The sequence below is a fragment of the Convolutriloba macropyga genome, chromosome 9 (assembly GCF_964194025.1).
Source record: "Convolutriloba macropyga chromosome 9, txConMacr16.3, whole genome shotgun sequence".
In the NCBI taxonomy this organism is placed as follows: Eukaryota; Metazoa; Xenacoelomorpha; order Acoela; family Convolutidae; genus Convolutriloba; species Convolutriloba macropyga.
In genome coordinates, this window is record NC_134476.1 from 24,548,890 (window position 1) to 24,570,307 (window position 21,418).

Sequence of the window (21,418 nt, forward strand, 5' to 3'; positions counted from 1 at the left end):
ACATAAAAGTATATATATATATATATATATATATATATATATATATGTGTGTGTGTGTGTGTGTTTGTATATATATATATATATATATATATATATATATATATATATATATATATATATAAAACCCCGCAATAACATAACGTGTTTTTAACAACGGTTGTTTAAACCCGTTTCACCCCGTTTTTAACATTTCTATAATTGAGGATAACAAGGTTGAAATCAATTTTAATTAGTCACCACAATGGAGTATCAAAACAAGGTGAAATAATCATGGCGTGACAAACAAAATCAAACAAATGTCAATTCAACCTAATTTTAATCTGTACAACAAATAATTAACGACAAATAAATGTCAGGAACATAAATAGAAAGACTCAAGTAACAAAATCAAAAATTTAACCATTAGTGGATTAGTTCTCATCTGGTTACCAATAGGGCAATCAAGGGCAAATGAAAAATCAGTTGCACTCTTGAACATCTTTTTATTTATTGGATCTTGAAATCTGCATGCTGTCTGTGCTACTTTAATTTTTCAATATTTTCAAATAACAAAAAAACATTGGCAGTAGAGGGCTTTGAGATTTATGCTAAAAGACTGAACAGCCCTGATTTGATCCAGACTGTAAATCTACAGGTGTCCCGTACTTAACGCCAAGTCAATATCAGTACTGGGCAAGTCTAATTGCAAGTCAAGGTATCAGTACTGATTCAGAGCTATGATCATAACACATTTAAGACTTGTCAGACTTGGCCAAGACTTGGCAAGTCTTAATCCAAGTCTTGGCCAAGACTTGGCAAGTCTTAATCCAAGTCTTGGCCAAGACTTGCCAAGTCTTAATCCAGTCTCAAATAGCCGAAAAAAAGGTCAAAAATAGCCGAAAAAAAGGTCAAAACTGATCGAAAAAACGTCAAAAATGGCCGAAAAAAAGGTCAAAAATGGCCGAAAAAAAGGTCAAAACTGATCGAAAAAACGTCAAACATGGCCCAAAAAAAGGTCAAAAATAGCCGAAAAAAAGGTCAAAACTGATCGAAAAAACGTCAAAAATGGCCGAAAAAAAGGTCAAAAATAGCCGAAAAAAAGGTCAAAACTGATCGAAAAAACGTCAAAAATGGCCGAAAAAAAGGTCAAAAATAGCCGAAAAAAAGGTCAAAACTGATCGAAAAAACGACAAAGATGGCCGAAAAAAAGGTCAAAAATAGCCGAAAAAAAGGTCAAAACTGATCGAAAAAACGTCAAAGATGGCCAAAAAAAGGTCAAAAATAGCCGAAAAAAAGGTCAAAACTGATCGAAAATCGTCAAAAATGGCCGAAAAAAAGGTCAAAAATAGCCGAAAAAGGTCAAAACTGATCGAAAAAACGTCAAAAAGGCACAATGAAATCTTCAGTAAGCTGATTAGCACCCAGGTGAAATACGTCCTCTTTCGAGTACAGGCCTAAATATTTGCCCGATTCCTTGCCAACTACAGGAATAACTGACAAATCCGTCTTTTTGAACAAGCTCAAGACCTCCCACGTTATCATTTTGGAATTGACGGTTTTTCCTCAGGGTACCTCATGCTCGTTCGCTAATAACTTTTTGAAATCGAAATCAAATTTGACCGGAGTAGTAACGCTAGTTAGCACACATAATAAGCTAACTCATATTAAAAAATGAGCTTCCTAGGTGCACTCAAAAAAAAGTTATTAGAGTACGAGCACCAGGTACACCTCACTTTTCGGGGGTACGGTACTTGAAATCCAGAATTCTGACCAAAGTACGAATCGGACCGGGACGGGACATCGCTCATTCAATTGCCCGTGAAATAAGCTTTAAAACTATATATATATAACATCGTATTTGGACCAGTATTTTGCGAATTAAAGACCAGGGAGCTATGGGTCCCCCGACATTAGGACCCATGAGGTACCTCATGCTCGTTCGCTAATAACTTTTTGAAATCGAAATCAAATTTGACCGGAGTAGTAACGCTAGTTAGCACACATTATAAGCTAACTCATATCAAAAAATGAGCCTCCTAGGTGCACTCAAAAAACAGTTATTAGAGTACGAGCACCAGGTACACCTCACTTTTCGGGGGTACGGTACTTGAAATCCAGAATTCTGACCAAAGTACGAATCGGATTGGGACGGGACATAGCTCATTCAATTGCCCGTGAAATAAGCTATAAAACTATATTTATGACATCTAATTTGGACCAGTATTTCGCGGATTAAAGAATTAAAGACCAGGGAGCTATGACCCCCCCCGACCACAATTTTATAACTCATTTCGCTTATAACCCATATTATAGCCTATATTATAACCGGGTTATAAACAGTGATATAAACAGTGATATAAACAGTGATATAAAGAGTTATAGTTGGCTAATTATAACTAGTTTTACTAGCACTAACAGAGGGCAACATTGGCTCTTGAGTAAGTTTTTATTATGGGACATCTCTCGGCGCTTGTTCGGGCAGATTTGTAGGACTTTGCGCCATAATAGGGTCCACTGGGTGCCGCACCACGGGACCTTGGGCTATCATGGGAACCCTCACAGTAGCACCCCTTTTGACAACTTTGCCTCGGTTAAAGTCCGACATTTGGCTGATCTGAAAAGTACATAAATTTGGTGATTTCGGCTATTTTAGGGGCTGAAACGGCTGAAAAATGGCTCAAAACGGCCCAAAACACCTGAAAAACCCTCAATGGACCCTCCCGGGGGGCTAATAATCACCCAATAATCAATTTGGTATGCCCCCGGCATCATTTTCTAGCACCCCGGGAAAGTGGCCAAAAAGTAATGCCAAAATCGTGGCACGTTGCGAAATTTTTTTGAATTCGAAAATTTCACTCGAATTTTTTTGAAAAGTTGGGTGTGACTTGGGAATCAACTTGCAAGTGTTACCCAAGTCTTGGCCAAGACTTGTCAGACTTGTAAGACTTTTTTTGAGACTTGCCCAGTACTGGAAAACGAAATAAGACTTGGATTTAGACTTGCCTAGTACTTATATAGACTTGGAGTTCGGTACGGGGTCCCTCATCGGGATATACGCAATGTTGTCAACATATTCCTGTGAACGGTGTACAGTGTTTTCAATGTAACAAAAACGATTGAAAAAGCTCTGAGGAGATCACAGAATTGAATGAAATTTTAAAGCCGGCAGCAGCCGGCCGTAGCCTTTTCAATAACATAAATATCAGAAGTTCTCTTAGTTGAGCACGCGTTGCCGCGACTAAATAAAAGTTTACTCACAAAGTTGTACAGAATGGAAATAATTTAGTGAACTATGTTACAGAAGGCCAAATTGCTGTAGCAATTTTTTGAAAATATGAGATCGTCTCCTTACATCTCACAAAATTTTTACAATGCACAAACGTTGGATGACCGTGCAAATTAATTGGGCGACTCACGTGTCCTTTGAAGGATAACCCTTTTGCAAGACTGGCAAACAACATGATTCAATTTCTGAATCTGCACAGTTTTTATCTAAAATGGGGGGATGGGTTGGGTAACTGAGGGGCTTCAAAATTTTAAGATTAAAACCCGGCCTTCACACCATGAAATTGTCTCCCCTAAAAATTTTTAATCGCCTTCCCGGAGTCTATTAATGCCGAAAGGTATTAAGAGAACTTAATATTCTCCGTGCGCTATCTGTGAATCCCATTTTTGAGGACGAGAAAATTGGGTCAGACACAAAATTGGTCGAGTGAAAAATTGCATAAAAAGACCACAAGATTAATAGAACTGCTGCAAACTTTATTTGAGAGCAATTTATAATAAGAGTTGAGTAGCAGTAGCTAAAAATCTTTACGGTAGCCTCTGAATAACTTAACCATCAAAGTAAAATCGAGCCTTAACCATCAAAGTAAAATCAAAGTAAAAAAAAACGAACAGAAATACGTTTTGATTAAAAAAACAGTTCTGGGGGGACAGAGTTCCGAGATATATTTTATTTTCAGCCTGGCGCAATTTTGGTTGGAGAAGCTCCATCGAGGAGGGCGCAGAGTTCTCCAAATTACAGTAGAGCATATCTTTGGAATAGGCTTTAATCAAATTTTGCTCGAATTAAATTGTTAGTTTTATTCAAGTTTGAGGACGTTCATCTTGCTAGATTATGAAAAATGATCGTTTAAAATTGAGCCAGTAAAAATGAAGAGTGGAACATGTTAAGCCTGATGAGAGTTACACCAAAGAACAAATCTTCTAATCAAAAAATCTCTCTGGGTTGCAAAACTGGCAGAAAACCAAAGACGGTTTTTTAAGGAAAAGATATAAAGCCGCAAGGCATGGCCAAATGCGCTCAATTTGCAGCTCCTTAACAATCAAGTGGGTATTTTAATCCCGAGGGGTTTTTCCTACCTTATGTCAGGTGAGTTTTTTTTCGAAACGGTAACCAATATCGTTTATCACTTGCATCGCATCTGTAATTAAATTTAGTGGCTCTCTCAATTATTGAGAGATGAAAAGAGACGAATGCTTCCTACTCTCTGGTCTCTCATCCTCTGTCAACATAACAGTTGCCTGCTGGCTCCAATTGAGAGCAATTCCTTCTCCAGTTGAGGCTCCCTGTCTCTCGAATTGTGTCACTTTCATAGCCGACACTGCACCCGAACCACCTCTGAACGCATCCCCTGCATTGCCCCATTCTGTTAGCAAGTTGCTCAGTCGCTTGCTTTTGTGATCACCCTGAGCAGAAATTACGATTGTTTTTTTTTGCCCGAATTTGTTGAAAAACAGTAGTTAACAGCATGATCTACAAGTACAGAAACCATATACTAATGTAATAATAGATAATATTAAAATTTTTACTGCAAAACTGCCGCCATTACGAAAAGGCTAGATTAAACGATCTGACCAAATAATGGCTAATTGAATCGATCGCACAGAAGAGGTACGAATGAAATTGACGGCCAGATCATGCTCCTAATGCGAGTTAAAAGGGTGTGACCGGAGTCAACTGTAGGTCAATATTGAATATTCTCTGAATAAGTCTTCGATGAAGCGGAGACAGTAATGGGGGCCAAACCAGTGATCAAAGGTTTCAAAATCTTGCCGGAAAGCTGCGAGCAATTGTGCAGGATCATTCCTTTTCAAATCATTTTTTGAAAAAGTTGCAGGATTTTAAGATCTTGGCTATTTAATTCATAGATTATAGGAGTTAGAGTGCCGGACAAAATATCCGCAGAAATGCAACAATTACTAGAGTGAAAACGTTCAAAAACTTTCCTGCTGCAATAACTGAGCAGTTTTAATTCTCTCCTCGCCACCATCTGTTGCTTTCATAGGCCCCACAATCACATCGGAACCAGCACGATTTGAAGTCTCATTCATTCGAGTTTGTTGAGGCTGTTGTTGTTTTTCTTGTTGCTGTTGTTGTTGTTGTTTGTAATGTACACAAGAGCGAAGTGCATCTGGATTCCTTGCAAAACAGTCGTAGCATAAATGGATTCCACGCTCGGATGCCTCACGTGACGGCTGCTGCTGTCTGTAACATTCACATTAGCAATGATCATAACTGAGTAGAAAAAATGCGTAAATGAAAATTAAGTCTTGATGAAATCTGACCATAGCTTACTAGTTTTTTTTGCCAGTAATATAATCTAAATTGAGTTGATACCGCCTCTCGTGAATGGCCCTAGTGACCCTAGTGATAGGCGGATTCAATTCTTGCGAGATTCTTACAAGATAATTCAAAACTCGCAAAAAGAATCTTGCAAGAAATGAATCTGGCCAAAAAAGAACATTAAAAAGACGTTTAGAGCTCTGGTTAGTAAATTAAACTACTGATTGTGACGTTAAGACATGTTTCATAAATCATAGTTGTCCTGGTGGAATTTAAAGTCTTGCTAGAATACCGGCTGACAAAGGAGGAAAAAAGTCGGTTTTCCAAACGGATTTATATTGTTTTGTTTCGTTTTGGAGAGGGCTTCCCGGACCCTAGTCCCAGGACAATTCAGCGCTGAGTCTTTACATTCCCATATTAACTCACAAAATCAGTTCTGAATCAGTACATTTGCAATCCAATTTTAAATCTTTATGAGCAGGACAAATTCAAAAAAACTTTTTTAATCATGATTTTGTATTTGACAGATTAAACTTGATTTTTACACTGATCAGACAAACCTCATCCAAATTTTGAAATTTTCGATTTCACCAAAAAAAATCAACCATGAAGAAATTGCATGCAAGATGGGGTCCTCCACGCCAGAATATTTTTTATTGTTCTTTCGTTATTCTCATAGTAAATTCAGAGTATTTTCATGTTGAGTTTATTTCTGAGAAGTTTTTTCAGGCTGATATTTTGTTCTGAGCAGTAATGCCACAGTCTGATTTTGTCATGTAGTTCATAACAAATTCAGAGAAACTAGGCTGTCCTGAATTTTTACTCTGATCATCGTAAATTTTGAGTAGCTTATGTTATTTTACCTAGTGCTGCGCTCATTTCTCCTATAGCTTTTTTTATTTAACTCCACCACTGCCGGTTTCAGTCCGGAAAAAAGGCAAGGGTGAAAACGCAAATCATGCAGGAAATGTCTTGTCAAAAAGTTGGTTTTTAACATGCCTTCATATGGTTTTCCGAATTTTTATTACCTAATTCAAGTTTATTTTTCACCGTATTTGCTCGACGACAACCCTCAACATTGCAGGTAGAGAAATGATTCGAAAACTTACAAGAAGATTTCTTTTTTGCAAAAATCTTGCAAAAAAAATTGAAGAAGTAGGCATTATCTTGCAAAATTTCCTACAAGATTTAAATTCCTCAATTACTAGGGGAAAAGAGCAATTTTTAAATAGAATTTACCTCAAAAAAATAATTAAGATCAACATATTTCCCGACGAAATAAATATCATCATAACTAACAGTTCCAAAGCAATTAGCTCTCGGCATAGTACAGACAATGCAAATAGTAAAAAAAAAACGGTTCTGTTCTGGTAACCCAATTGAGTGTAATCATCAACGAAAGTTGTGAGTAGTTTTGTTAAACGTATATCTAATATAACAAAACAAACAAAAATCATAGCAAAACAAGTCCGGAATTACAACCCAATCATTTGATTTAAAAATATGAGGACATGACCAGCTCATCAATTGAATCTTAAAAGCCACACAGACACAAAATGCTTTAGCGAATTTAGAGGAAAAACAAAAGTGTTAGCTTTTAAATTTAGAAACTTTTTGTTGAACTTTCAACAACACCAAAGCGAATAAACAGAAGCTTGACAAAAATTTGGCGCTTTCTCATAAAATTTCAACCTCTCTCAGCCCAATTAGTGTCATCACGAGCCGCGGTTTCAAACTTAATCCACCCTAATTAGCGGGGATTAGGGCTTAATGCGTATTCCCTCCTAATTATTAGCGAAAGGAGAGTAAGTATTTAAACAATTACACTTTAAATGCAATAAAGACGGATGAGAAGAACCAAAGAACTTTAGACAGGTTGACATCAATTTCAACAAGATTTTTAAAAGAAGTCCTTAAGCTATTAAGAGAAGTCATCAAAGTTTTCAAGGTTTTTTAGAGAGGTTTGGTCAGGTCAGCTTTTTTCCAGACAACTACTTTACCACGCAATTATAACCCCCACCAAATTAAAGCCCCCTAACAACAATTTTTGATCGAAATTGACCTACTTTTCTTTTGGCAGCAGATTTTTTTTAGATCAGTAAGGATTTTTTAGATCTCTACATAGATATCATTTAACGCAACAATAGGTGGATTCCATTTGACAATAACGAAAATAAATTGTTAGAGCTGATAGCATCTTTGGCGCTCATATGGAGATTTTTAAATTTTTATTAAAATAAAAGGACAGTTATTTAAAAAGTTATGTAAAATAATTGTTTAATATTCATTCAATAATGAATGAAATAACTTATAAGTTCTCTAAAAAAATTCATTCGTCACTGAATATTGTCGCAATTCATTTGTCATCTTGCTGAAACTTTCAAGCTCCATCGCACGTTTTTTCAAAACTTCTACTTATTTCTTGAGTTTTGACCTTTCTAATTTCAGCTCCGGGAAATCGACAACTTTTTTATTTAAATAATTTTCTGAAATTAAAAAGTCATTTCCACGGATTTCAAATGTTCTTTATGCATGTGTTAGATTTGAACCACCATTGGTCTTATCTCATAACGAGGTGACGACTAAATTTCCACAACTGTATTTCAGAGACAATCTCTCGTCGTTCACTTGGCTTATTATATCATTTGCCTTTCTTTCTAATTTGATACACATGCTTTAAATTTTTGTTGAAAAAAATGAGGGACGATGGCTTAATTTGTTGGTTTAATTTGGTTGCTGTTGATGTTTAGTTTTCATAAATTTTGCTTTTCCCCCAAAAAGTTTTTCCCCTTTTGATAAACTCTTCCCCTTTTAAAATTTAACATTACACTCCTATAACTGATCACTTTACACTCTTAGTCGACGGAGAAATAGGGGTTTAATTTTTGTAAATTTTTACAATCTTTACACTCTTTTCCCCGTCAGTGTTCTCCGCCAGGCATATAACATATAGCACTCCACGCCCATCTTGGCAAACAAAATATAATGGAAGATCGCTAATTTTTTGTGCGGTACTGTAAGAGAAACATCCAAAAAATCAGGCTTGACATATAAGAGACAAGTATAGTTAGGCGAAATAATTCAAACAATTTTTAAAATAAATCATTGAAAAAATAAGAAATTGTTAAAAAATTTAAAACTCAATTTTCCTGGGTTTTTCCTGTTTATCACAACTTGGAGCAACGTAAAAAATTGTGCTACCTCATATTACAAAAAGACAGAGAACCAATACAATCCAAGTTCTTTGGATTGTAATAACACAAAAAATTCAAAAAATGACAGTTTTATGACAGTACTCGTAGACCAGCGTTAGGAGATTATATAATTGGAACTAAGTTATTATAACGTAAAAATCACTCAGAAGCAGTTGATTTGACATTTGATCAGAGAATTTGACTCTTATTTCAGACGTTTAGCAACGTTTTAAAACAAGTATTCAAGTTGTACGCGGTTCGACCAATCTAACGATGCTCCAGGTCTGGTTGAGTGAAAATTAATAATTTGTGTTGCCTGGTTAAGGCAGAAGATGAACACTCCTCGATGTTCAGCACAACCCGCCTTTGTGTACTGAAAGAGTGGATAAAGAAAGACCAGCACTACTATATTAGAACAAATTTGAACAAGATGAAAACGCGCATGACAGAAAATTTGCTCAAGTCTGATCAAATTGGTTGCAATCCATAATCTGGATTATATTAGTAGAATAAATTTCATCGCTACGTGGGCCTAATCATAATTGCAAACTGCATCCCAGCTCTGATTGCGATACGCGAGCAGAGAAAATAGAGATGAAATCTCAGTAGTGTGATTAAGTTATTTGGATCTCTTTTAAAATAAAAAAAGCATTGTATTGAGCCGATGTTTTTTTTGCGATCTGGAGAAATTGGTTATACAGTTGCGTTTTTACTTTTAGAAAGTTTTTTTTCTCTGTCTCTAGGTTAACATGCTCTAGTCAAACTTACATTAAATTTCCAGATTGAAAATTCGCATTGTTATTTTTAAAGTTGTTCTGTTAATGCGCAGAAAGCGGTCATGACACTTTGAACAAAATCAGCGTGTATAATTAGCCGTGCTATTCATACCACAATAACTTAATTTTTGAAGCTTGAAATATTTTTCAACTGAGTCTTGAAGTCGGCGCTTAACAATCTTGACGCAATTTTTTACACCATTTTTTTAAGTAAATTTCGTTTCAATTGAAAAATTTTGTCTTGAATTGATGTCGAAGCTTGCTGGACTTTTTCATAAATAGGCAAGGAATCTTTATAACGGTGCTATCTTTGCTAGCTACGGAAAGAAATTTTCTTTAATTATAAAAATGCCTATATCTGCCTTGATTTTCACTATCAATAAGGCGTGTCAAAACCAGAAATATTACAGCCTCAGACATTTTCTTATTAAAATGCCCATTATGAGGTGAAAAAGTCTGCTCAAACGAAAACATCTAATCACTTGAGCCAACAAAAGAATAAAAAACAAAGAAAAATTGTGCGTGAAAAACACAAAAATGATTAGAACAATTGCATCAATTTGAGCTCGAGAGCTATTACTGGTTAAAATTTTTTATTCTGAAGGTGAGCTGTAGCTCTTATTCGTCTATATTTTCCTTCATAATACATAAACATAGTATTACTACTATTTTATAAAAAAACTAGAGTTTAGATCTTCCTGTACGAGGACAAACACTTTAATAAATGCGTCATTCCAATTGCATAGTCCAATTGTTTCTTCTGCCCCAAAGTTTCTTTTCATTAACATTTTTCTGTTTTTGTGAGTGCTTTATAAAAAAAATACGAAATTCCTGGGAATATTGCACGATCATGCGAGAGAACTCATTACTGCAGTCTAGCAGTACCAATTGTTTGCAGTCTAGATCATTCACCCATTTTTTGTTCCAATTATTTAATCTAAATGCTTCGAAAATATGAACTATAATTAGAAAGTGGTTTTTCTATCGGTTGATTGGCAATTGTCAATAAAAGCAATTTTTGAGTTTTTATAGAATTTGGGGATTCAGCATGTCTACTGTTTTGAAAATAGACGCAAAACTATGCAAGATAAGCGATGAATGCGCTTAAATTACATAAATCAGACGGTGAAAGCGGTCAAAAAACTCTACCGCCTGGTAGGGGTGAAATTACATAATTTCACCGCCAAATTGAGCGGGTAATTTACCTAAATTTACCGCTCTGAAAAAATATGAAAAAAATGTCAAAATTATGTGAGATAAGCGGTGATTGTGATGAAGTTCAAAAAATTAACCGCTTAACTTAGTGGTGAACTTACATAAATTCACCGTTTGGAAAAAAATGTTAAAATTGTGTGAGATCAGCAGTGAATGCGGTGAAATTAATGGGGAGTAAGGAAAGAATTACTATATCTTTTTGACACTTTTTAAGCGGTGAATGTACGTAATTTCACCACTAGAATAAGTGGTGAAATTACAAAAATCACAACATTTCACCACTAAAATATGTAATTTCACCACTAAAAATTGCAAATCTTACAAAAATTCCCCGCGCATTTTTTACAGAAAGTAAAGTGAATATGATTTAAATTGAAAACAAAATTACTAAAATTTAGAGATGGCGCAGTGGAAGAAGAAGCGGATGACATGCAGGAGGTGAGAGGTTCAAACCCTTGAAAGGGCGGTGAAATGCAGAGAATTTTTGTAAGTTCACCGCTAACTATAGCTGTGAAATTACATAATTTCAACACATTTCACCGCAAAAATCTGTATGAAATTCGCTGTGAAAAAAAACAACTTTTCACCGCTTGTCTGACTTATTTTTCCGATCTTTCCTCGACCCGGGTGATAATGGTGTGTTGTTAGGGTTTTATAATTATACAACACATTATGGTGTAAAAAATAGTAATTATGAATCAGTTATAGATAACTATGTTCACCCTGAGGAGGAAGTTTCAACAAAGCGTTTCATTTTTTCCCTGGTGTCACCGCTAAAAATCGCTGAAAACTGCAAAATTTGTCGTGAATTTGAATAAAAAGGTAAGACTTGTGCTCAATGCGCCGAATGCGGTAAAAAAACATTTAAGTGGTGAAAAATTTTTGTTCGCCGCTTATGCGTTGAAAAAAAAATTCACCGCTAAAAATCGTTCGAGCGGTGAAAGAATGATTTCAGTGCTACCAGGATGCGGCAAAGAAACTTTTTTCAACGCTAAAATTGCAAATCTTTTCAATATTCACCGCTAAATTCAACGCTTATCTTAAATTGGCATGAAATATCGTTGAAGCAAGTGACAGATAGCGCAGTGGAAAAAGAGTTTTTGACATGTAGGAGGTGAGAGGTTCAAACCCGTGTCCGGCAGTTTCTTTTTTGTAAGAAATCCGGTGAATGCGTTGAAAAAAAAATTTTTCACAGCTAAAAATCGAAAAATTTACGAAAATTCACCGCATTCAACGCTAAAAGACGCGGGCGCTTTGCGGTCACAAGAATTTTTTTTCACCGCTATTCACTGCTAGTCTTACATTATTTTTCGACCAAACCTTTAATCGGGTTTCGAGATAGCTTTAAGCGACGTGTCAATCGCATAATTTTACATAATTAATCAGCGGATATCCCTAGCATAATTAAATAGGAAATTGAATATACAAAATGAAGAAAAGTACTTGCCCGTGGCTTCCCAGGTCAAGGTATCACCACTTAAAATGGCTAAAAGATGTAACATATGTGGTGAATTTGAGTAAGTTTAAGATTTGCGCTCAGTGCGATGAATGCGGTGAAAAAAAGTTTTAAGCGGTTAAATTTTTTTCATAGCATAAACGCTACCAGCAGAATGCAGTGAAAAAAAATCACCGCCACCAGCAGAATGCGGTGAAAAAAACGTTCACCGCTAAAATCGCAAATCTTACAAATTTTCACCGCTAATTTTAACGCTTATCTTAAATTCACAGGAATTATCATTCAAATAGCTGATAGATGGCGCATTGAAAAAAGAAGTTGTTGACATGCAGGAGGTGAGAGGTTCGAACCCGTGTACGGCAGATTCGTCTTTTAAAGAAATCCGGTGAGCGCGGTAAAAAATTTTTTTCACCTTTTTTCGCCGGTAATCTTACATTATTTTTTGACCAATTTTGACTCTGGTGCGCGGGTGGGGGTTACTTTTGACCAAAATTACATTGCCGTGCACCATAAAATTGAAAAAAACTTCTGGGCCGAGTAAAAGTCTTTTCACAACCATTTTGGGCCGACTGTCTTTTGATAAGACGAGGCCTAAGCCTGTCGTATCCAGGTAGGTTCTCAAAAACATTCATCAGGTGTTCATTGCCATCTTTTTTTGAGACATGTAAATTACTCTAAGTTGTGGCTGTTCGTTATCATAGGTAAAATAAGATTTGATGGCTCCTATTTGTCTATTAGCGGGTAGCGGGTACATTTTTGTTCTGATTGATTCATTTTTAAACGCTTTTCAAGATAAAAGACTTTTTACTCCGCTCCGTGTTCGTTCTTTTTTATAAATAATTGATTTGTTCTCTTGTTCGGTCTATCGTTGTGGCGACTAGTAAACATTTTAAAATTTTCGGATGTCTCACAGTGTCTGATTTTTGTTTGCAGCTTCATTGGGCTAACTTTTGAGATAAACAATTAGGGTTGCAGGGTACCATCCTTAATGAGAAAATCAATTGAGTTGTCATATTTTTGTGGAAACTAACACACTTTTTCCCCAGTTAATATACTTGTTTCTGCAGTGTATGTTTTCCGCTGTAAAAGTTTGACGTAATACTCCGCAGAAAGAAAGATGAGAGATTACAACTGACTTGATAACATCAATTCTTGCTTTCATAAAAATTTAATTTCTTTAAAGATACAAAGAACGAATTGCATTTGCCATTTTGCTTAAAACTGAGTTCAGGTGAGTTTTATGGGTTAGATTTGAATTAATTTTAACTCTCAGATAACAACAAGCATGAGCTGGTTTGATCACTTCACCTTTAAAATTAAACACTGGATCCGAATTAGTATGATTTGTAAAGAATAACATCTCTGTTTTATGGGCATTTAAAGAGTTTAATGAGCATTCATAAGTCAATACCCAATTTTACGCATTGTGTTCGATTTGCGAGAAAAGATTTGACAAGTAAGAATGTTAATTGAGAGAGATTAGAATTTTCAGCTTTCTTGAGAAAGATCTCATGAGAAATTGAATAGAAAGCTTTTGCAAGATCTAAGAACACAGCACCTGTGTCGTCGTTATCTTCCATATTTCCTACTATTTTTTCAATAACGTAAAGCACAGCATCAATAAACGATTTTCTAGATTGGAAACCGAATTATTTTTTGTTCAAGAGCGCATATTTTTCCAGAGATGCTACTAGATGATTAAGTAAAATTCTTTCAATAACTTTTGCAAAGGTGGGTGCTAATGAAATTGGACGATAATTGGTTAAATCAGAAACATCTCCTTTTTTGAAAAATGGTGTGATGTGTGCATCCTTAAGAATTTTTGGGAAAATGTTCTCTTGTTTTGATAGCATTGTGGACATATTTGTCTGGGAAGTACATATACATTCAAAGAGGGTCTTGAGTATACTTTAAACATGCGTTATGAGTACCTGCATGTACATGTTTGCGGATTAAAGAAACACATACAGAAGGAATATTTACAGAGGGACTTCGTAAACTGGCACAACAGGTGTGAACTCTTCAGGTGTAGGATACAACCGGTGTTGACATGGAGTAGACTGATGAGGTGAAGGTGATGTTGGTGGACTTGTCGGTACAATTGGAGGCGGAACTATTTTCACATGTTGGTTTTGACTGGCTGCAAAATAGTCGTGAGCTTTGTTGATTCGTAATTTTTCCACCACTTTTTCACGACACACCTTTTTTGATAGCAAACTGAAACATTGAGAATACAATCAATCGCTGACAGTGTTAGTGCAAACTTATTTTGCGCAAACTTCAGGTTCACACCATGACAGAAGGAAAGACTGAAACAATCTAGTAAGGAACTTTTCTGGCAAAATTAAAGTCCAGCTTCTAGCTTAAAGTCGAGGCGAAGTCTTTTTCATGGGTCAAGCGAAAGTCTTTTCATTGGGAAATTGAGTTGAGATTGGTTTTTCATGGACAGAGCAAAATAATTCCACAATATGAATAAACTATTTACTGTTTTTTTTGCTTCTGAACAAAAGGGAAGCAGCAACGGAGCAAGACTTAACAACTGTGAACTGACGCAAGGCAACGTAAAGTGCGGCTTGAAAAATGCCCAAAGATAAATCAGTTGTCAAAGTTTGATTGGATAATATCCATCTTACCATGAATAATGGTCTCGCCGTGTTTTTTTTTGGATGAAGCCACGTAACATTATTGTATTGCTCTTTTTTCGATTACTCTTAAAAAATGCGGCATTTTTCAGTCATTTTCCCTCCCCCCAAAAAATTATTTTTTTCATAACAGAATTTGAAATAAATCGATGGTTCTTCAGAATTGCAAAAGTTGAACAGAAATGCCTGCTAACTTTTTCATAAGAAGCAGTGAGCAATATAATTCCACGCATAATTCTGTGATGCAATGAACAGACTCACGAAGATTTAACTTTTACTCATAGGCGTATCCTGTGTTTGCAGTTAAAATTAAGACAAGCAAAAGTTGAGCATGACTTCTTGGTTCAAAGCAAGAGGTCAAAAGAGACGAACCCAGTGTTAAAGCCAGTATCAACAAAAACAGACAGTTCAAGGTGCAACCATTAGACTAACTGGTTTCCAGCTCTTAAAGTACCCTCTTGTAAAACCTCTTTATAATTAACAATTGATTCAAGCTTTCAAGACCAGTTTATATTTTTACTGTTCATAATTTTAATTGGATAGATAAGACTCGATAAAAAAAGTTTGCTCGAAAAAAAAGACTCGATAAAAAATGAACACATATAGCTTGGTTACCTCAAGCGGCTGAATTGGCAGAGGTATTCACAAAATGAACAACACAGCTCAAGTAATACAATTTTTTCGTAGTTATATATTAGCCCACTCCCCTTTACGTAAGTTCTTCACGAAGTTTTGTTTATGAACTTTTTTCAAGATCAGATGAATAACTGAAATTTTGAGTTGAGAAACTAAAGATATGTATGCTCTATTATCACAAGGAACACTAAACTAAAAGCATAATAAAAATATGTTGCTAGAAACTTTTGTGTCTAGTAGAATACCTAACACGTGTAAGCTGTGCAGACAATTTCATTTTGAGCCGACAAAAAAACACTGGATAGCAAAAATTAGCATACTATAATGACGCAAAACGATTTTTATGACAAACAAATTGAGCTACAAATTTCCAGTTACATCTTCACCAAAACCAATTTTTTCAAAATGATCAATTTTTTTAAATTTTTTTAATAATAACATTCATATTTTTTATTCCAATTAAGAATAATTTGTTTCTGCGTAATTGCAGTGGAGCAGCATTAGGCTTTCCGTCTGCCTTAACAATAGCCTGTTCTCAGCGGTCCCTCTTCTATTATTCCCAACATCTCCGACTGTTCTTTTAGTGAGCATGAATTCTCTTTTTGGTGACTATGTTTATATTTTGCGTCTGAAACTTTCACTTAATACCATCATTGCAGCCAAGGGGTCAGGCTATGGTCAACCCGTAACCATGGTTAAGTAAGAATTCATCCTCACACGGATAGCTTCACGGAGGCGGAAGATCAGACTATTGGTCATTGGAATGTTAACGGCAAACTTCACCTCTCGGGTATCAAGCCGCACCATTCCAATTAAAACTTTTGATCTCAATACTTAGAAACGTTATTTCAATTTTGTACATTCAGTTGTTATTTGCAAAAATAAACAAATTTCAAAACTTCTGAAAGCTGGCGTGGATAAGTATTCATTACCGCAGTCAATTGTGAATATTTAATTTTCAATGCAACTTTTTTTCAAGCGTCTTTCAAAATCTTGCAAGATGAAAATTTGTTGTCGCGTGGAGAATTTTATAGCCGATGTGCGTTTTGGCTGCCAATAATAGCAGCTCAGGCCATAAAAGTAACCAAATTACAGGTTCACTGCGACCTATTCATTTTTTTCGATGTGAAAGTTAATCAAAAGTCGATTGATTCCCTGGTCACGGTTTTCTTCTTACAATTTTTCAAAACAGCGGCTCTTCTTTTTATTCGGTAGCTAAAATTGACATTTTGCCATTTTGACAAAAATATGTTCAAATAAGTCAATATAGTATAAAGAAAACAGTTATTTAAATTATACTAAAGTCTTTTTTGTTGAAATGACTGAGCAATTTTGATCAGAACTTTACTGCTTATTCTAGGGGAATAGTTTTTGTTGCTTTTTGAACGAATGCCTTGTGAGAACTTGAAATTTTTTTATCAATACATCGTCCAAGCTATCAAGCTATCACTCAATGATTATTGATTTCAATCTATTTATAGCGAAAGTTTTCGAAGAGTAGTTGGCTCAACTTAAATCAAAATTTTCTCTGAATTTTTTTCTGTTTCAGGGGAAGAGATATGAACTAGGAATACTTTGTTTTCTCATTCACACTAAAACTTAATGGTTTCCTGCTGAAATTCCAGTGCAAACTTGGGACATTCTGTCTATTCATTGAGTTCATTTGCACGGAAAATTAATGCTAAAATGGACAACGCTGACGAAAAATCAAGACCAATCTTGCCAAGTACCTGAACAAGTTCTTATCAAGAAATATAAAGCTTCAGTCCTCTGGGCACGCGGTAAATATGGACACATGTTTTAACATAGGAAATTAAACCCAATATCCATTAATTTAAATTTGACTCGACCTTTCCACTCGAATAACAGTGGCTGCTTCTAATTGTAAACAGGGGATACTCTTCGCGTACTCCAAGTCTCGTCTCTCCAAATTCTTGTACAAAAACTGTCTTGTCACTGCATATTGAGGCACGTGTTTGCTCTTGCTGTGACCTCCACGCAGAATAGGAACTTTGCGCCTCCCACTGAAAAGAGAACTTGAATTATGAAAGAGAACTTGAGAACTGAAAAGAGAACCTATCTCTGAATTATGACTTTTGCAATTGTGCAAACGTGCCACGTAAAATCAAAATGTTGGATCTGACTACCAATATAGATTGGTGCTTGTTTTTGCGCTGGTAGTGGTTTGTACAGCTTAACAAAAGTTAGAACCGGGCTGACAACCATCAAAGGTACTTTAGTATTAATAAAAACGCCATATATGGTTTTAAGGAAACTTAGCAGAAACTTAGAATTTTCATACAAAGCATTCAGTTTTGCTATAAAGCCTATTGCACTATCATCGGCTCCATTACTATATACCAATACAGCATTGCGAAATTATCATATATTGAGGATCATAATCTATCGCGGCAGCTTCAATTTGTGACGTTTTCTGACGGTTTCAAACTTTGTGACGTTTTCTGACCTTTGAGCCATTTGTAAAAAAATTCTGGCATTTTGACTAGCTTATTCAGCTTTTCTTGCCTCAATATAAAACCTGGTTAAAGTCTTTGCAACTAATATTTTAGTGCTCTTTCTCACCCTCGACAAGTCTTAGCTTCGTTCACGACTTTGCTCAAGACTGTTAAAAACTATTACTTTTAATTGCCATGCCCGTACCGAACTCCAAGTGTTAATCAGTACTGTGCAATTGTAATTGCAAGTCTCCCATGTAATATAATTTGCTCGCTTTCTCGCTTGAAATTTGCTTCTTTCAAGCGTACTTTAACGGCGCAAAAAATTAAAGTTCAACAGTCACGGTGGCGCAGTAAGAAGGACAAACACCCTAAGGATATGGAGAGCGTGGGTGCAATCCCCTTAGGTAACTTTATTTTCGCACTTGTATTAAGACTTGCCAAGTCTGACAAGTTTTTAATGTGTTATGATCATAGCTCTGAATCAGTACTGATATCTAGACTTGGAATTAGACTTGCCCAGTACTGATATTGACTTAGCGTTAAGTACGGGTATTCTGTTGAGTTTGTTCGTTATCGATCTAGATTTTTACCATACATTACTTTCTACACAGCTTTCCAAAGAAGTTTGAGCGCTCGCGGAGAGTAGCGACTACATTTTGTCACCATTCGTAGATCCTCACTGTTTTTCCCGTGAAAACAATTTATTTTGATAGTGAACAAATCAAATACCAAGACGTCCCCGAATATAATAAACACTACAAAAAATCTAAAACCTAAAAAATTGTCTTTCTGTTTTCAGGAACGTAGGGATATCAAAGTCATTAGGTCCAATAAAATTAAATTCAAAAAACTTAGACTGCAAACATCCATTTCGTAGAACTCCGCTGAAAAGATAAATTTAAAAGCACAACAAAAACGACATTCGGCAGAAACCGATTTTAAGAGTTTTTGAAAATAAGATGCAACAACGTCAAACACGCAATTCGAGTTTGACGCAATCGATAGAACACATATATGAACATCAATAGAAAACACTCAGGGACCACGTAACAAAAGTACCAAAAAAAACTTCAAAAGTTCAAAAGCAAACATTTTTCAATCAAAAGTTCAAAAGCAAACATTTTTCAAAAAAAAGTTCAGATGAGTTTTTGTACTTCACTTCATTGTTCTACCATATAATCTAATTCAAGACATATCTCTAGGCTGTTCAAAATTAAAGTCCTGAAAACTGTTTAAAAAGATTTTGAAAAACCTTTCATATATCAAAATATCATATTTGTGAGATCCAAAATAGAGCTCTAAAAATGGGACCAGGTGACAAAACAATAGTAAGCATTATAATGATGAAAAAAATATGCAAAAAATTGAAAACCTCTAGTGTCGATGTCATTCAAAACCTTTCGATAAACAGTTCCAATCAGAAAAATAATTTGAAGAAATTCATTAGAGAGTTATTTGTTAAGGGACAAATTATTAGAACAACAAAAATGGCTACAAACACAGGCAAAATACAAACACTAACCTTTGACATAATTATAATTCAACCGGCCAATTGAAGAAAACCGGAAAATGCAATTTTAAGCCGAATAACACAAAAGAAAATAGCATAAATTTAAATATATTGAAAAATAGAAAAAATCAATCGTTCTTTATTAATATAATAACAGTACATATAACATTAATAATCATACTCTCGTAGGAAAGAAAAAAAATGTTTGCGCCTCCCGATGGAACTGAAAAGAGAACTTGAACTATGAAAGAGAACTTGAGAACTGAAAAGAGAACCTATCTCTGAATTATGACTTTTGCAATTGTGCAAACGTGCCACGTAAAATCAAAACGTTGGATCTGACTACCAATATAGATTGGTGCTTGTTTTTGCGCTGGTAATGGTTTGTACAGCTTAACAAAACTTAGAACCGGGCTGACAACCATCAAAGGTACTTTAGTATTAATAAAAACGCCATATATGGTTTTAAGGAAACTTAGCAGAAACTTAGAATTTTCATACAAAGCATTCAGTTTTGCTATAAAGCCTATTGCACTATCATCGGCTCCATTACTATATACCAATACAGCATTGCAAAATTATCATACTCTCCGCTCGCGGAGAGTAGCGACTACATTTTGTCACCATTCGTAGATCCTCACTGTTTTTCCCGTGAAAACAATTTATTTTGATAGTGAACAAATCAAATACCAAGACGTCCCCGAATATAATAAACACTACAAAAAATCTAAAACCTAAAAAATTTTTTTTCTGTTTTCAGGAACGTAGGGTTATCAAAGTCATTAGGTCCAATAAAATTAAATTCAAAAAACTTAGACTGCAAACATCCATTTCGTAAAACTCCACTGAAAAGATAAATTTAAAAGCACAACAAAAACGACATTCGGCAGAAACCGATTTTAAGAGTTTTTGAAAATAAGATGCAACAACGTCAAACACGCAATTCGAGTTTGACGCAATCGATAAAACACATATATGAACATCAATAGAAAACACTCAGGGACCACGTAACAAAAGTACCAAAAAACTTGGCAACAATCAAAAGTTCAAAAGCAAACATTTTTCAAAAAAAGTTCAGATGAACTTTTTGTACTTCACTTCATTGTTCTACCATATAATCTAATTCAAGACATATCTCTAGGCTGTTCAAAATTAAAGTCCTGAAAACTGTTTAAAAAGATTTTGAAAAACCTTTCATATATCAAAATATCATATTTGTGAGATCCAAAATAGAGCTCTAAAAATGGGACCAGGTGACAAAACAATAGTAAGCATTATAATGATGAAAAAAATATGCAAAAAATTGAAAACCTCTAGTGTCGATGTCATTCAAAACCTTTCGATAAACAGTTCCAATCAGAAAAAATAATTTGATGAAATTCATTAGAGAGTTATTTGTTAAGGGACAAATTATTAGAACAACAAAAATGGCTACAAACACATGCAAAATACAAACACTAACCTTTGACATAATTATAATTCAACCAGCCAATTGAAGAAAACCGGAAAATGCAATTTTAAGCCGAATAACACAAGAGAAAATAGCATAAATTTAAATATATTGAAAAATAGAAAAAATCAATCGTTCTTTTTTAATATAATAAAAGTACATATAACATTAATAATCATACTCTCGTAGGAAAGAAAAAAAATGTTTGAGCGCACTGTGATGTGAAAGTCCTATTAGGTAGCGGTATAGTTTCACTGGTCTCAAAAAATTAAGTTAAGACAAACCGCAAAAAATAGACATATTCAATCACATACTTCTTTCTTTTTTGTAAATTTGTTTGATTAAACAGCTGTTTTAACCCTGCAAGAGTACAATCGTTTCCTAATTTAATATAAATGAGCAATAAGCACAAACCTCATTGCAAATAAAAAGGAGCAAAAGGGAGCATTTGGCTAAAAATTGGACAAAATGCGTCAAAAATCTTTAACAAGGAAACAACAGTTTTGGATATCTTAAACATTAAAAAAACAGT

The 21,418-nt window shown here is 35.0% G+C and overlaps 1 protein-coding gene across 1 annotated transcript in view; it reads right to left on the minus strand.

Moving 5' to 3' along the window:
• Positions 1-21,418, minus strand: part of LOC142346160 (uncharacterized) — a 439,331-nt gene that overhangs the window by 105,676 nt on the left and 312,237 nt on the right. Inside the window, exons 21-24 of the mRNA XM_075398669.1 lie at positions 17,318-17,491; positions 14,173-14,406; positions 5,211-5,470; positions 4,470-4,670 (exon numbers count right to left, since the gene is read on the minus strand). Of these exons, the coding sequence (XP_075254784.1) occupies positions 4,470-4,670; positions 5,211-5,470; positions 14,173-14,406; positions 17,318-17,491 (869 nt within the window). The remainder of the gene's footprint in view (positions 1-4,469; positions 4,671-5,210; positions 5,471-14,172; positions 14,407-17,317; positions 17,492-21,418) is intronic.